Source organism: Myotis myotis, unplaced genomic scaffold (genome assembly GCF_014108235.1).
Source record: "Myotis myotis isolate mMyoMyo1 unplaced genomic scaffold, mMyoMyo1.p scaffold_m19_p_9, whole genome shotgun sequence".
In the NCBI taxonomy this organism is placed as follows: Eukaryota; Metazoa; Chordata; class Mammalia; order Chiroptera; family Vespertilionidae; genus Myotis; species Myotis myotis.
The window spans coordinates 49,657,457-49,675,293 of NW_023416401.1; the positions used below are offsets into that span (position 1 = coordinate 49,657,457).

Sequence of the window (17,837 nt, forward strand, 5' to 3'; positions counted from 1 at the left end):
AGTGTGGAGTCCAGCACGGACCTTCTTTCCTACTGCCAGTGCTCCGAGAGCGTCCTTTGGCTGGGCTGTTGGGGGTTCCAGCTTGCCCACCCCTCAGGGAGGGCTCCAAGATGTTCCCGGCTGTGTCTGTGGGACCTGAGCTGCACTTTGCAAGGGGCAGTTTCTCCTGCCTGTAAATATGTCCCAACCCCTTTCTGCCCCATTTATCCCTGATTATATATAGGGAAGGTATGTGTCTTGACAAGCAATCATGATTTTTACCTCAGCTTTGTGCTAAGAGCACTAAGCACATACATTGGGCCTTGACTTACAAGTGTACTGACTAAGGAGTTTTTTGAGATACCAGCTGTCTCTTGGCCGATTTTTTGCATTGAGTTGATAGAGTAATTTGAGTTAACGAGCTCCTTAACGAGCTCGGTCTCGGAACGAATTAAACTCGTAAGTCAAGGCCCCACTGTATTTCATTATCTGTTAGAGCAGGGGTGGGGAACCTTTTTTTCTGCCAAGGGCCATTTAGATATTTATAACATCATTCGTGGGCCCTACAAAATTATCAACTTAAAAATGAGCCTGCTATATTTGGTCAAACTTCTATTGAACTCCCCACCTAATGCCTTGGCAGGGCCAGACCAAATGGTTTCTGGGGCCTTATAAGGCCCTCGGGCCGGACATTCCCCACCACTGTGTTAGAGCCTGGCTCTGTGAAGGCTCAATTTTGGAACATTTTAACAATAGATTTAAAAAGAAGAAAACCCTTGCGCCCTCTCCTGGTACAAATTAATCTAGTACATCTGAGGTCCCGATCTCCCACTTGCTGGCTCACCAACTGATCTTGTGCTGTTGACACAGACTAGATAGACCGTTGGGTCTTCTGTGGTCCATGATCACAAAGGTTCTTTAAAACCTTTCTTCACAGGCCACCCTGTGCATCATGGGATGTTGAGCAGTATCGCTGGCCTCTGCCCACAGATGACCTCACCCCAAACCATGACTACCAAAAATGTTTCCAGATATTGCCCAACGTCACCTGTGGGGCAAGACCACCCTCAAGACCAGTGAGAACTGCTGCCCTAACCCCTTGTCTGCCTTTTGTAAAAGGTGTTACTGGTCCCAGGGCAACCAGTGAGAGGGTGGGGATGACTCCACAGAAATCTTTTGTGACTTTAATAAGCAAATTAAAAAAATATATTTTTATTGGTTTTAGAGAGAGAGAAAGGGGAAGGGATATAGAGAAACATCAGCGATAAGAGAGAATCATTGATCCACTGCCTCCTGGGGATTGAGCACAAAACCTGGCATGTGCCCTGACCAGGAATTGACCCATGATCTCCCTGCTGGCGCGGTTCAGTAAGCAATTTTGATGGCTGGTCAAGTGTGTTCACCTGCTAGGAATTTGTCTAAATACACACACACTACACACATACACACACAACCCCCACATCTGAACAAGTACATAAAAATTTATGTAAGAGATGTAGCATAATATTGTTTAGTAAACATTTAAAACAACCCAAATAAAGAATTGGTTCAAGAAAGCACAGCATAATATATGGAATACTATGCAGTCATGAAAAATAATTGTGTAAATATTTAGTAATGTGAGAAGTTCCCCTAATGTCTTAAACTCTCACCTCCAAGACTACTCCAAGATTCCCAGCGGTGGTTGTATTTAGAAGGCACACTTTCAAACAGGCAGAGTAAGCATCTGGATGATGTATTAGGTCAAGCATGTCAAACTCGCCGCCGGCGGGCCATGTGCCTTGTTTATTGGGTGCATGTTAGCCTTTGAGTTTGACATACTTGTATTAGGTTAAAGAGAATTCAAACCAGTGAATGGGTTCAGAAAACTTGAATCATTCATTGAACATTTATTAAGCACCTACATATACAAGACCATGCACAGCACTGGGAGACAATGATACCTGGTCCCTTTACTGCAGTATTTGCCCCAAACAGACAAAAACACTGTGAAGGTTGTCAGAACGTCCTCTGCACAGCCATGTCAGAAGTTTCCACGTGTTACTGTCTCCCAAAATGAAATCATGCGCTCCCATTCTAGGTTGTTGAAATGCCTAAATAAATCACACCATGTGAAAAAGCATTTCATTTACTGAGTTATATATTTAGATAGATTTACAGAGTTGTCCAAATAATAATTGGGTCCAAATGTGGAACCTAATCTTCCCCAACAAATCCAAGGAATGAGCTAAGACAACCCAGAGACCTTTGCTACAAACACTGCAGGCCTGGCTTCTAAGCAGCGGTACGAAGGGAAGCCAGGAGCCATCTTTGCCCAGGGACCTGTGTGTCCATTGACACAATCTGACCATAAATAACCACATGCTTGTAAAGTTCACAACTTGAGTTAAATGCGAAGGTGTGGTCATCCAGTCTGGCCATCCCTCCCCCCCCCCCCCCCCCCCAAGAAACCCAAGGATGGCTTTCTTTCCCAGAGAGCACCCTGTCCTTGACCTCAGAAACTAGGCTTGCAACCAGCGGAGGCCGCCCTGCTGTGTCCACCACATCAGCCTCCCGGGCAGACCAAGCACTCATCAAGCTGTTGTTAGGGCATCAGCAGAATAAAGGGCACTGGTTGGATCTGGGTTCAAATATTGTCCCTACTGTTGACTAGACAAATCCTTTACCCTCTGTGATTCTCAGGGTTTTTCCACTTACAGAACAGGAATAAACAAAATGACTCCATAACTTTGGCATGAAGAATAAATAAAGTAATGCATGTTAGGCATTCATTACAAGTGCCTGGCATATAGCAAGCATTCAACAAAGGAGTGTTGTCATAGTCATGGGGTTTTATTATACCTATGAATGGCCATGCTCATGAAAATTGCAAAGCCTCCCAGATTTGTAACCGCTTTTTCTGTTTTATTTTCCCCCTTTGAACTTACCAGTCTCTAACATACTTATATCATACATTTATTTTGTTTATTGTCCATCCCACTCGACTAGATAAAAGCTTTGTGAGGCAGGAGCTTTCAACCTATGTCATTCACTGCTGTTTCTCTAGGGTGTCTGGCACATAAATAGGATCTCAATAAATAATTCTTGAATGAAAATGAAAAGAATGGGTCCGCTCTCCGTCTCTAATACCCTCTCTTTTTCTTCCCTCCTCTCCCCCTGCAGGACGCCTTTGTGGAACTGTATGGCCCCAACATGCGGCCTCTGTTCGATTTCTCCTGGCTCTCTCTGAAGGCACTGCTCAGCCTGGCCCTGGTGGGAGCTTGCATCACCCTGGGTGCCTATCTGGGTCACAAGTGAAGGCAACAGGCCTGCCCCAAACAAATATGCAAAAGGTTCATGAAAGCAGTAGAAATATATGCATTGTTGGGATGTACCATGAAACGGAGCTATGGTCTCTTAAAAACAAGCAAACAACAAACAACAAAAACAGCTTTCAGGCTCCACGTCGAATCAGCTATTTACTGCCAAAGGGAAATACCATTTATTTTTTACATTATGGAGAAAAAGATTTATTTATTTAGGACAGTCCCATGGAGCACCCTGTCCTTGGAAAGCCTACTACCAGTCATTGCCAAGCTCCACCGGTGTGGCTCCACCTGGATCTCCTGTGCCTATAAACGGATTCGCTTTCCATGTTAGTGGCCGGGCTGACTCACCATCTGAAGGGCAAACTGATGGAGAACATGACTGTTCCAGCAGCCGGCAAGCCGGCTGCTGGAGGTTTGGAAGGTGTTCATTTTCCTTGCATTGATTTGCCCCCGAGGGCTGTGATATTCATAGAGGGAGGTGCTTGGAGGGAAGTGCATTCTTTTCCGGCCAGAAGAACCTACACTTTGCATATGGCTCACATGGTACATGCCTGGTTGGCAGAAAAAAAAAAAAAATGGGAACTTCAGATGGACTTGGTATCCGCCAAGATTTCCACACCGAAGGACAGTGGTAGGAAAAATGCCCTTAAACCTTAGGAAAGTATTTTTTTAAGCTACCAATTGTGCCGAGAAGCATTTTAGCAATTTCTACAAAATCATCCAGTACCTTAAGCCCTGATGTGTATATTCTTATATTTTGGATACGCTCCCTCTCCAAAAACTGGCTCTGTGCGTGAAACAGAATCCTTGGGAATGCGAGGAAGTGGACGTCTCGGCGACTCCTTCGGCATCAGGAAGGCTGCAGTTACAGAAGCATCAGGCCGCCACAAGTGCCTGCCTTTCCGCAAGAGGCCGCGGTTGGAAGTCCCGCTTCGTCCTGGTTGGGAGGCCTCATCCTGGAACCGAGCCTGGGCACTCGCTGGCCTGCTCCATGGATTTCAAACAGAGGCCTGTGGTCTCCCGGCATCTGGAAGCTGAGGAGTCAGAATTCCACTGTCAGGAACGAAGAGCAGGCTGGGGCCTGGTACACCGGGGCCCTCCAGGGAGGCCCTTTTCCATGTCGAGTGTGGAGCCTGGAGCCTGGGAACCAACGCTCCTAAGATGTTTGTCACTGTGCAGGGAAGGAAACAGAGGCACTCTGCCCTTCCTAGCAGAGGGAGGTGGTGAAGGCTGGAGCGCCCCCACGGAAATGGAACAGCAAAGAAAGGACGCACGTGCGCGTGCAGTGTGGCCGCTGCGCATGCACGCGAGTTGGCTGCGCAGCCACCCACCCGTCTGAGCAGTTTAGAGCGAGGCTTTACATGACTTAGGGGAGGGTCATAAATCCTGAAGGAAGCACTGGGATGCGGTGTCATGGATTAATTGACTCATGTCTGTGGAGTTGCGATGTAAAACATTATCTTGTCATTGTAGTTTGGTTTTATTTGAAAACCTGACAGAGGGGGGAAAAAAAGTTCCAGGTGTGGAATGTGGAGTTTATCTGTACCTCCTGGGCATTAAAAGGAAAAAAAAAATAGTGGTGGACAGCTCTAGAGAAGTAGTGAAAGAAGTGATCTTCAGCTGATAAACTAGGAAATATGTCAAGTTTAGAGAGCCTGAGACACACGTGGAATAACTGTGGCATTATTGCATTATATACCATTTATCTGTATTAACTTTGGAATGTACTATGTTCAATGTTTAATGCTGTGGTTAATATTTCGAAAGCTGCTTTTAAAAAAAAAATACATGCATCTCAGCATTTTTAAAAATTGTATTTAGTTATGGCCTCTACATTCTTTGTTAGCAAAAGTGATCATTTTTCCATTTGAGAGTCTTGTCTCTTAATTGTTTAAAAGCCTTTCTGAGAAGATGAGCTAAGTCCCAGGTCTCAGCTACTGGAGAAACCCTGGAGCACGCCGGCCACGGAGTTATGTGCATTTCCACGACCACATAATTGTTTATTGCAAGGGATATACCTGTTGTCCCCTTGCCCTTGTTCCTTGAGGGTTTATTTGTCCCTGGACAAATCAGAATTCAACTCACATTATTTAGGCTTGCATACATGTTTGGTTCAACCCATGAGGTTCATTCAGTTGAAAATCGAGATGGGAAGTGACCAGGGGATTAAATTCTGGCTCCGATGGTTTGACCTTTCGAGAGTTGCTTTCCATGGCCTGTTTCCACACAGACTCATCCAGCTCCCTCCTTCCGCAGGGCCCTTTCCCTGGCTGTCCTTCAGGTTTTTCCTGACATGCGGTGGCACTTACGCCCCATGCCCCACACCGAGAAAGCAGGAAACCCCATGGTATGAAGCCAGACCTCCCTGGCGGGCCTCAGGGAATGGGACGGTCAGACCTTTGAATGATTCTAATTGTTAAGAGAAATATTATTTTATGAAAGGTTTACATTGTCAAAAGTGATAAATATGGAATATCAAATCCTGTGCTGCTATCCTGCCAAGATCATCTTAATGGAGTCAGTTTGCAGTACACTCCAAGTGGCGACAGCCTCCAAGCTGCTTTAGAGTAACAATGAAGAACATGGACGTTTTTAATATAGAGTCTGTTTGTGTTTTATTGTTGTTTTTGTTATTGTTCAAACTCGGATTTGCAGAATATTCAAAAAAATGTATATATATATTAAAAAAAAAAAAAAAAAAAACTCCCAGGGGTTGGCTTCTGGCTGGTTTCCTTTGCTGTGGGGTTTTGTTATCTGGTTTTGATGGTGAACGTGCCCAGCTGCCTGCCCCCAGAACTGTACAGTATTGTGGCTGCACTCACTCTAAAAGTAGTTATGTTGCATTTTTCTTGTTGTTAAAAACATGTTAGAAGCAACGAATGTATATAAAAGCTTCAACTAGTCATTTTTTCTTCTCCTTTTTTTATTGTCTCAATTATTTTGTGATCAGACAACCAGAGGACCATTCCTACTTATTTCTTGTTGAGAAGAGATTCACACCCGAATACATGGTGCATATGTTGGCCAGGGTCAAGGTTAGCTAGAACACACGCACTTTCCCAATGGGGGTCAAGGGCTCTAAACAGAACCACAGGAGAAAATCACTGAAGAACCTCTGCGGTCCTCCCAAGCCCCAGTGCACAAGCACTCCGAAAGAGAGATCAAAACAGTCAACATGTACTATAGCAGACAGTTCATCTGAGTTTGTACAGTGGCTGAAAAATCTTGTATGTTTTAAGATTTGGGTTAAAGTCACATTTTGAATTTAGGAAGCACCTTTCAATATTCCAACAAACAAACAAAAACATATTCTGCCCCAGCCCACTTATCTCTGCATATTCAGATATGACTTTTATTTCTTTAGTAAGTATTTATTGCTTATCATTGAAAGATCTAGTCCTGGCGCAGTGTGGGAAATTAGGAAGCGATTATAAATCAAGAGGAGTTATAATAATCAGGATGAAACATAAATAAGGCAGTCCCCACACATGTCTGGCTTTCATATTAAGGTTCTACTAATTGAACAGAATTGCAAGTCATCTAACATGTAATTAAACTTATGCTAAAATGACTACAAATGCGAACTTAAATTCTCATTTCAATTGTACTTCTAAGGCAGTGGTTGTTTTTATCCTTTCTTATCACTAATAGTTAGTAATGTACACCTGCTCTATCAGAAAGAAACAGGAAGGGCTTGAAATACAAGCCATGCTAAGGAAATTAGGGAGTCAGTTGAAATTCTATTCTGATCTTATTCTGTGGTGTCTTTTGCTTCCCAGACAAATGCGGTTGCACACTTTTTAAAAAATACAATTCTACATTGTCAGGCTTATGAAGGTTCCAACCAGAACTTTATTGTTATTCAATTTGGATCTTCCAGAGATTTTTTTTTTAATTATTATGGGACAAAGGACATTTGTTGCAGGGGTGGGAGGGAGGAATTTTCAAAAGAGCAAAACATTCCCAAGATTGGATTAGAGCGTGGAGGTTTAAGAAGAGCCAGGACTGTGGGGTATGAAATGGAAATGAGTGTGACCTTTTGCTAGAGGTCAATGTCATATCTCCATGAAGGAAGTTACAAAACAAGCAAGAAACATTTTAAAGTTCTGTGATAATGGTTAGATTCTAGAGACATCAGAACAACTCAAAATCCAGCTCTGTACAGCAGTGCATAAGGACCAAAACTCTTAAATATTTGCCCGCAATGGCATATATTTCAAGCCTGCGTATGTCTAATGGCTACTTAAACAATAAATTTGCAGGTTTAAACAATAGGATATTTAATAAAAACCTTCTGGTTGGTAGGAACATCTGTTTCTAAGTATTTATTATGCACAATACAGAAAGAAAAACAAAAAAAATGTAAAACTCGATTGAGCAAGTGGTAATACAGGTCCATTGTCTTTAACCCAAAAAATCATTCTGTTCCATGTCTGTGCTCATAGGACAGACCTTGGACGACCACAAAATATGCATCCCACTGGACACAAAGAAACCCAGATGGAATATGAATGGTATTGCACCAATTCGTCATGCCACCCCAGAAAAATAATTTAAAGCCAATTTCCTGTTGATGATAGTTTGTTTTGGGTACCAATGTAAGCCTAGCAAACAAAAACACCTGTGCAAGACAGAAAGCCTTCATCAAAAGATCCTGGGACTGTTACCAAATGTGACTGTGATGTAGATACTTGGTAATTCCATATACCTAAACCTCTTGGCGACTCTGCAGTGGGCCTTCCAAGCTAGGTCATTTTATTAAGTTTTTCCCTCTGGGGCACCATTTGAAGGAGTGATAGCCAATCAAATTTCTCTCGGGGAAGTGTTAGTGGTTGTGTTTAATATACTGTCTTCTTAAGTTTTCAACCAAGCTTTGCTTTTGTTTTGAGATTATTTTTGTCTGAAATAAAATAAGTGTATAAAAAGTGTTTTTGTATTGAAAGCTTTTGTTATCAAAATTCCACTTTGACCTTCCATGACTGCTTTTAAGATGAATACTTTTTAGGGGTGGCTGCTATCCTGTAACACTTCACACACACGCACGCACACACAAACATGGTAAGCATATTTTAGATGGTTAAGATAGAGTAAGTCTCTAGTTGATCAGCATTAATGAAAGGGCCTTTTTTGTGTTATCAGAAAAATCCACCTTGCTATTAAACTTTCCTTGTCTTTTCAGTTACTATTGTGAAGAAGAATAAAGTACAGTGTGAGATATTGGTTGTGCCCTAGAATTGTTTATAATGTGGTGACAAGACTTTGCTCTGCCATTCATCGTCATTAAACAAGACTTTAAAAAGCCCCTTAACAAGCCAGTAGAACCACCAGAAACCTCATGCTAATGAAGCCCCAGGGGACCTGGCTATGGATTGCCTTACAGGTGAAACCAGTAAGAAGGCAGCCTTTCTGTTTCCTGGTTACTAAACCTCCAGGTTAGTTAGATCCAAGATGCACTAGGCTTGGGTTCTACTCCCAAAGAGAGCCATTGCTGTTATTGTGTGTGCTTGTCCACACCAAGTGGTGATCCCAGCCTTTACCTGCAATCTTATATAATAAAAGAGAAACATGCAAATTGACCATACCTTTGCTATACCCACAAACCACGCCCACCAGCCAATCAGGAGCAAGTATGCAAATAAACCCAACCAAGATGGCGGCAGCCATGGAGCTGGAGCAAACAGGAGGCTTGGGTTGCCCCTGGCAATGGAGGAAGCCAAGCAGCCCTGGCTGGCTGTGGGCTCTGCTCAAGGCTACAAAGTTTCAATTATAGAAGATAAATAAATCCCAGATACCTGCTTCCAGCCACTGTGGCCTCCGCTCAAGGAGGGTCTGGGAGCCTGGGTTTCCTGGGGCCGTGGCCAGCCGGAAAACAGCCATCAGCCCCTCACCCAGGCTGGCCAGACACCCCAGCAGGGACCCCCACACTGAAGGGGATGTGGCCAGCATGCAAACAGCCCTCAGCCCCTCACCCAGGATGGCCACACCCCCATGGGGTGAGGGTCCCCGCTGGGGGGCTTGTCCAGCCTATAAGCAGCCATCAGCTTCTTACCCAGGCTGGCCAGGCACCCCAGTGGTGACTCCCACCTGAAGGGGGTGTGGCCAGCCTGCAAACAGCCATCGGCCCCTCACCCAGGCTGGCTATGCCCCCCCAACAGGGACCCCCACCTTGAAGGGGGTGTGGCCAGCCTGCAAACCACCACAGGCCCCTTGCCCAGGCTGCCCTATGCCCCTAGGGAAGCCCCACCCTGATCCAGGACACCCTTCAGGGCAAACCAGTTGGCCCTCACCTGTGCACCAGGCCTCTATACTAATAAAAGGGTAATATGCTAATTAGACTGGGAGACCTTCCAGGAGACCTTCTGGATGTTCTTCTGGACAAAGCCATGGTGGCGGGGCCGAGGTATAGGCGGTTAGAGGCCAAGAGAGGAGGGCAGTTGTGGGTTATCAGGCTGGTGGGGGGCAGGGCCGTTGGGGGTAAGCAGACCAGCAGGGGGGCCAGTTCGGGGCAAGCAGGCCATCAGTGGGGGTCAGTTGGAGGTGATAAGGACAGCGGGGGGGGGGCAGTTTGGAGTGAGCAGGCCAGCAGGGGGGTAGTTGGGGGTGATCAGGCTGGCGGGGGGGGGGGCATTTGAGGACAAGCAGGCCGGCAGCGGGGGGCAGTTGAGGGTGAGCAGCCCAGCAGGCAGAGTGGTTAGGGGCAATCAGGCAGGCAGGCAGGCAGGTGAGCGGTTAGAACCAGCAGTCCTGGATTGTGAGAGGGATGTCCAACTGCCGGTTAAGGTCCTATCCCTGTAAACCAGCAGTAGGACATCCTTCAAGGGGTCCCAGATTGGAGAGGGTGCAGGCCGGGCTGAGGAACACCCCCCTCCCCCGTGCATAAATTTTGTGCACCAGGCCACTAGTCCATAAGATAAAAGATTGTATAAAAGGCAGAGAAACAAGCTGAAAGTTCTGTTTTGAAAAGAGCATTTTAAGATAACCAAAGCAGTCATTTGCTTTGGAGAGAAAAAACAAAACAAAAACTAACCCTGTGTTTCCCCCTGGAATGTATACCCCAAGCATCAACCCTCAAGTATCTTCCTTTCAACTCTATTCAAACTCTGGCCCTGGACAGTGTGGCTCAGTGGTTGGAACATTGGCCACACACCAAAGGATTTCAGGTTCCATTCCCCATCAAGGACATATACCTGGGCTGCCGGTTATCTTTGCCCTGGTCAGAACTCATGAGAGAGGCAACCAATTAATGAGTTTCTCTCACATAAATGTTTCTTTCTTTATCTTTTCTCCCCTCCCACTCTCCCTCCCTTCCACTTTCCATAAAAATCAATGGAACAAAACACCTTCAGCTCTGTCAGTGGATAGAGTACAGACTGAAGGGTCCTGGGTTTGATTCTGGTCAAGGGCACATGCCCAGGTTGCAGGCTTGATCCCCACTCGGGGGCGTGCAGGAGGCAGCCGATCAATGATTCTCTCTCATTGATGTTTCTATCTCTCCCTCCCTCTCCCTTCCTCTCTGAAATCAATAAAAATATATTTAAAAAAGAAAAAGAAAAAATATCCTCAGGTGCGGATTAACAGAAAAATAAAAGAGGACTCTGACAGTACCACCCATGTGTGGAACATCTGCTGGATGCCAACACAGTATACACACTTACTTCCTTGGATGGTAGGCATAGGCTTCTCCTACTTTGTAGGAGAAAACTGAGATGTAGAGAAGTGAAACAATATGCCCACAGTCTCAAACATTACAAGTTACAGGAGGCAGGATCCAAGCCAGGTCTGGCGAACGAAGCTCACAGAGCCATCAGTCCTCTTCAAAAGGCTGCACAGGGAGCGTTGAGGCACAGCCTTTCCAAGGGATAATCAGGTGTGTAAAGGAGCTATCAACAAGAGCCTAGTGCACATGCACTGCAAGCTTGGGGGCCTAATGAGCAGGTACTAGGGAATCATGGCTTTTCATACTTCATATGTTTGAGTTTGGGGGTGGTTAGTATGCATCCCTGGTGGATTCTGAGCCCTTGATGATGAAAAATTATTCTAGGGTGAATTTTCTTTATTGCACATGTCTACTGTCCAACTTCAAGATTTTTGGCCTTGTTCTGTTGTTATCTCTGAAAAACAACTTAGTATCTTATTAGAAACTAGAGACCCGGTGCATGAAATTCGTGCACGGGTAGGGTCCTTAGGCCTGGCTGGTGATCAGGGCCAATTGGGGCCTTCCAGCTGCCAGCCAGGGCCTCCCTTCACCAGCTGTTGGCTGCTGGCCAGGGCCTTCCTTCGTTTGCACCATCCCCTGGTAGTCAGCGCATGTCATAGAGAGCGATCAAACTCCCGGTCTCCCGGTCAAACTCCCGAGGGGACAATTTGCATATTAGGCTTTTATAGCTATAGATAGATAAGAGGAGGCCAGTTTAAACTGGTTCTGTGGTTATAGAAGTATTTACACTAAGAATATGAGCAAAACCTGTAAGGCAGAGATTTTTTTTTTAAGTCCCCCACCTTCCCCTTTTTTTCTCCCACTGAGTCAATTTACCTTCACATTCCTGGGCATTGCCCTTGAGTATTAAAACCCTCAAGTTGCCCAAAGTTCTGATTTGAATCCGTAGGAGGAGGAACTAATGCTGTTGCAAACCATTTTTCCCATTCCTTGCTTTCAACAAAGTTGAAAGAGTACCTAGTCATGACAGCTGGCAGATATGTTATTTTAAATGTGATTTCAGAATATAACTCAGAAGTCCAAAGAGTTGAGTAATATTACTATAACAAACTCCTTCCACTCCCATGTACTTATGTGAACAACGCTCCTCAGAGCTTACATTTTAAAAACAAAAAACAAGAATAGACTTGATGGTGAACCCTAGCTCTCCCTAGTCATTTCTATTTATGGATACATGTTCTTGGAGAGTTGGAATAAACCAGCCCCATTTATTTAATTAAGAGGTGTATTTCCAATAAAATTTAAAATTTATATTTAATAATTATTTATCAAAATGTATAATATATTTGTACATTTTTATCAATTAAGTAATAATAAAAGTTGTAACAACTCAACCCAGTAAAAAAAAGTAAAGCCTTATGGTCACAAAAATTTATTGACTTACTTTTGTTTTAGAAAATTATCAGAGTTTAATTTTAAGCTTTCAGTTGTAAGAAATATTATATTAGGATAAAATGGAGGGTAGAAATATGAATTTGATGGGCAAAAAGGAAAATTTAAACTTTTAAGTGTCAAAAAAATAACTTTTATTCCTATAGTGTTCATATAGGTGATGCTGAATATAAAATCATTATGGTAATCATCTATAATTAAAAGTGATGTAGCAAATTTATTTTAAAGTGTCAATTGTTACAATACTTTCTCAGATAAAGTTGTTATTAGTAAGAAAAAAAATTCTGTTTCAAACTGGCGATTCAGGAATTCTCTCTTGGAACATGTCTCTAGAGAAAAAAGAAATGGTGCCACAACCAAAGAATAGCCAAAGTTTGATTGATGGATGAGTTTTAAGATAGCTGAGTGAGAAACCCTAACTTCTTAGGATTTCTTAATCCCCTGAAAGTCTATCCGGAAATTACTCAGGCATTTTATCAAGAATCATAATTACTTCATAGAAGGAACTATAAATTGCATCATAAAAATAAATTCCTGCCACCGACAGTTTTGGGACAATTTTTTCTTTCATACTACTACCAGTGCATTGGAAATTAAATCCTTTGCAACTATTTACATTTAAATTTTAAACATCAAATGTCAACGTAATCTTTCTTTAGGGGCAACTTTTCAGAAGACTCCAGCCCCGTTTTGCCCCGCTCAGCATGCCTCTGGACTTCACTGGAAGGTCCAAAGTGGATGGGGGTGAAGGCTGGAGAGGTGAGGGGCAATGGGAGGAGCAGAAGATACACTTTCTCCCCAAGGACCTCGCAGGACTTTTGTATTGCACTAAATCTGTCAGCATCAAGAAAGCAGGTAATTGGGTAACAATAATTGTAATAATTACTCATTCCAGGACCAAAAGAGTAAATAAGTAAAGCCTTGGGGCCACACAAATTCATTTAAATGCGTAAGCTTATTTTGTTATAAAAAAACACAAGAGATTGTACTGGCTGGCATGGCTCAGTGGTTAGAATGTGGGCCGGCGAACTAAGGGGTAGTGGGTTTGATTCTGATCAAGGGCACATACCTGGGTTGCAGGTTCCTGCCTCGTTGGGGTGCATGTGGGAGGCAACCAATTGATGTGGCTCTCTCACATTGATGTGTCTCTCTTCCCCACCGTTCCACTCTCTTTAAAAAATCAATGGAGAGAATATCTTACAGTGAGGATTTAATAAAACATTAAAATAATAATAAAAAAGAGACTATTAAATTTTAAATGTATTATTTTTGTTGCAAAATTTATGTTAAAATTCCTTTTTTTTTTCTTTTGGTTTTGTATTATTAAAAAAACCCTGCAGCCCATTGTCCACCTTATCCTACTTGTCATTTGTCTGTCTATGTGTTTTGGGTTGCATGCTCCTATATCATCCTTAATATATGCTGCTGAAATATGTGAGCCCACGTTCATATGAAAGGCATGCCCCAAAGCAATGAGGCCCGTTTTTTTCTTCTCTTTTCTCATCCCCTGGAGAAGAACTCTCCCTGACTTGGCTTTAATTATAGACTCCCTTCAGGGTCTCCTACAGTTCCTTAGATCCAGAATAAGGATCCCTGAGGGTGACTTTCAAAACCTTTGAAGGGCCTGAGACAAGTCAGCCTGCCACCATTTTATGGATGCTGGTTGAAAACATGAGATTCCTGGATCAGAGACAACAACTCACGGCAATTGCAGCATTTTTGGAGCCAGATCCCCAAGCCCCAGTTCCCATGTGAAGAGGATCTGCTGACATCTGCCCACAAAGTGGGTTGTGATATAGGAGAGGAACTGAGCTCAAGAGTTTAGAAAACCAGAATCTTTGATAATGAGCAGTAAGCACGTCTGCCATTTTCCGTGAAAGAAGAGACCATGTGTGCCTTCCAAGGCTGTAAGCTCACTCTGGAGGGAGGCCTTACCTCTGCCTCCCAAAGCTGTTTGCTATATATCACGCCTGGAAAGACAGACTGGAACCAAGAACATGACCAGAAACATGAGTGACCCATGAAGATGGTCTCCCAGCACAGAGCAAGTCTCCCCCTGCATGCAAAGACAGCAAAAACATATTCCTGTAAGCTTTGCTCCTTGAAGCTGAATGTCCTGGCCACAATTCTCAGCCCTACACCATCCTAGTTTCTCCATTTGTATACACCCTATGTATCAACATCCTTAAAAAGGGATTATATCAAATGTGATTATGGTTTCTTAGCTAAGAGCTGACTTGATGCTGCTGATCATCAAAGATAATCTTGAGTCCTCTTTTCAGCTACCTGCTGTCCATGGGCAATGGGATATTTACTATCATTTCAACACATCAACCAAATCTAAGTTATGATCTACTCCCAACATTAGGTCTTTCCCTAGCTTCCCCTTTTCTATCAGTGGTACCACCATTTCCTCAGTTTTCCAAGTTAAACACCTTGGGCACATCATTCCCACTCAAAGCTCTTTATAGGTTGATCATTTACAGAGCTTCACTCTGAGGACAGGTGTGGAGCTGGGCTCTAGGTGTTAGGAATTATCAAGGCCCAGTCTTTAGCCTCTGGAACTCTTATTCTAGTGCAGCGGTTCCCAACCTGTGGGTCGCGACCCCTTTGGGGGTCGGACGACCTCTTCACGGGGGTCGCCTAAAACCATCGGAAAACATCTATATAATTGCATATTGTTTTTGTGATTAATCACTATGCTTTAATTATGTTCAATTTGTAACAATGAAAATACATCCTGCATATCAGATATTTACATTATGATTCATAACTAGCAAAATTACAGTTATGAAGTAGCAACGAAAATAATTTTATGATTGGGGGTCACCACAACATGAGGAACTGTATTAAAGGGTCGTGGCATTAGGAAGGTTGAGAACCACTGTTCTAGTGCCTTCCGTGTTTTCTGTTCTTTAAATATTTTTCAAGTCCCATTGCACCTGCAGAACCAGCTCAAAATGGTCCTATCTTGTTTAATGAGATAGTGAGTTGCTCTTCAGAGACAACAAACCAATACTGCAAGTCATGCAGCCGGCGCATGCGCAGAAGAGAGGACTTTGACCTCCAGCTGCACCCGAAAACAAACCCTCTTTCTCCCTCACTCCACACACATGTGGAACCAAACCGGGACATAACCGGAACCGCAACAACAGAACCCTTTCAGAAACCAAAGGTTCTTTGTCCAGGAAGATCTGGTGTTGATGCCCTGTTACATAAATGACCAAGTTTCAAGGTCCTCCGATTAAAACTCACCCCATTTCTGCATACCTGTTCCCCCAGCCCCTTAAAATCCCTTGTCCTGTTCCAGCAAGCAAGATGGATCTGAAGCATCACCAGGTCTCTCATCCTCTTTGTTGGCACCTTCTCCATCAGTAAACCTTTCCTTACTCCAAACCCTGACGTTTTGAGTTTTGGCCTTTCAAAGCATTGGGCACACGGACTTTGGTTGGGAAACACCATTTAATGGGCTGTTTGTTTTCCTTAGTTATCTTTAGCATCAATCAGGAGTAATTGACCACTTACACTACTAAACGTTTTCCAGAATGGGCAGGTTCCCACAGACAAACCATAAGCATTTCTCTCTCTAGCCAACCCTTGAACCTTTTTGTTTGAAACAACCGACTCAGATGCAACGTAGCTCCGAATTTTTCTCTGTGTTCTTTGTCTGTTTTTCCAAGGTTCTGAGCCCACTTCATCTCATAGCCCTGCAGGCGGGTGGAAGCAGACACTGCAAAGACTGTGAGTCAAACTCAGCAGCAAGTGGGCCGGGGGGCTTTGATCTTCTCTCCCAAGGGGGACATCATCTCCTGTGTCCATGTGGAAATCCTCAGCTGGGGGACAGAAGAAAGAGAAGGAGGAATAAAATATTTATAGGAAAATTATTTCTCACAAGCAAGCATTTGTTCTAAAAAGCTTTTAGAAACATAATTATTTTCCTCCTCCTTGAGCTTTTCTGTTTTTAATATGAAACACTTTCAAGTCCCCTGCTTCGATTTCCAGGAAGCAATAATCCACTTTGCCTGGGGGGAGTTTAGGAAAGAAACTAGGCTTCAGAACTTAAAAATATTTCCATTGAAATGGCCACATGGGACTCTTGCTGCTTCTTGAATGTCTTGCAAATAAGGGCCCCATTCTCCAGGGCAGGGTGGACCAGTTTTCTGAGAGCAGTCTCTGTCCTGTTTGAGGCAGTGATCGCCTCCCGGCCTCACCAGTGACTGTTTCATCCAAAGGGGAAACCTCTGGACCAGCCCTGTCCAATAGAAATAAAATGTGAGCCCTGGCTGGCTTGGCTCAGTGGATAGAGTGTCGGCCTGTGGACTGAGGGGTCCCAGGTTCGATTCCGGCTGAGGGCACATGCCTGGGTTGCCGGCTCGATCCCCAATGTGGGGTGTGCAGGAGGCAGCCGATCAATGATTCTCTCTCATCATTGATGTTTCTATCTCTCTTTCTTTCTACCTTCCTCTCTGAAATCAATAAAGAAATGTATTTTTTTTAAAAAAAGAAAGAAATAAAATGTGAGCACCAAATGTGAGTCACCTATTAAAAATTAAAAATAATACATGAAATTCATTTTAATAATATATTTTATTTAATTTATATAAAATTATTGCGGTAGTTTCCATTCTTTTTTTTTTTATAGGAAGTCTTTTAAATTGGTGCAGAATTGATAGTTGGAGCATATTTCAGTTCAAATGAACCACACTTCAAATGCCCAATGGCCACGTGTGGCTAGTGGCTGGTGGCTACCATGTTGGTTGCACAGCTCTAGACTCTGTATCTCGATATTTTACAGCTCACACACAAACAATACGTCTGTAAAATAAATGACTTCCTCTGCCTGCCTTCATGCCCCCCCCAACCCTCCCCGCCACACACACACTAATTAACATGCTACAGCTGCAAAGCATCTTTCCCTCCTTCTCCCTCAACTCCTCTTTTTCAGACTTTCCCTAAAGAGTTCTTACTTTTGAAACATTGGCTGTCAGTTGAAAGGAGCAACAAAATTGTATTGTGTTCAATGAAAGTATTGGGAACCCTGTTGATGGGTGTTGAATACTTGATATCAAAAGATCTGGGTTCATGTCCTGACTGAGTAGCTCAGTTGGTTAGAGCGTCGTCCCATACGCCAAAGTTTCCGGTTCAATCCCTGCTCCAGGCACATACAAGAAGCAACCAATGAATTTATAAATAAATGGAACAACAAATTCATGTCTCCCTCCCTTCCTCCCTCCCTCCCTCTCTCCCTCCCTTCCTCTTATCCTCCCTCCTTCTCAATTTTAAGAAGAGATTGGGATTCAAATCCCAGCTTGCTAAAAGTATGAGCTTAGGTGTCTCACCAGCTAAATGGGTACACTGTCTGTCCCACCAGCCTCCTGGGATAGGGGTGTGAGGCTATCAAAATGGTGAGCGTCAAGCTGGTATAGCGCCATATAAAATGG

General features: G+C 43.7%; 1 protein-coding gene across 4 annotated transcripts in view; it reads left to right on the forward strand.

The window, feature by feature from the left end:
- Positions 1-6,192, forward strand: part of BCL2 (BCL2 apoptosis regulator) — a 164,489-nt gene extending 158,297 nt beyond the window's left edge. For all 4 annotated transcript variants that reach the window (XM_036323713.1, XM_036323715.1, XM_036323716.1 and 1 more), the window contains one exon: positions 3,142-6,192. In XM_036323713.1, coding sequence (XP_036179606.1) covers positions 3,142-3,276 — 135 coding nt within the window. In that variant the 3' untranslated portion in view covers positions 3,277-6,192. The remainder of the gene's footprint in view (positions 1-3,141) is intronic.
- The last annotated feature ends 11,645 nt before the right edge of the window (positions 6,193-17,837 follow it).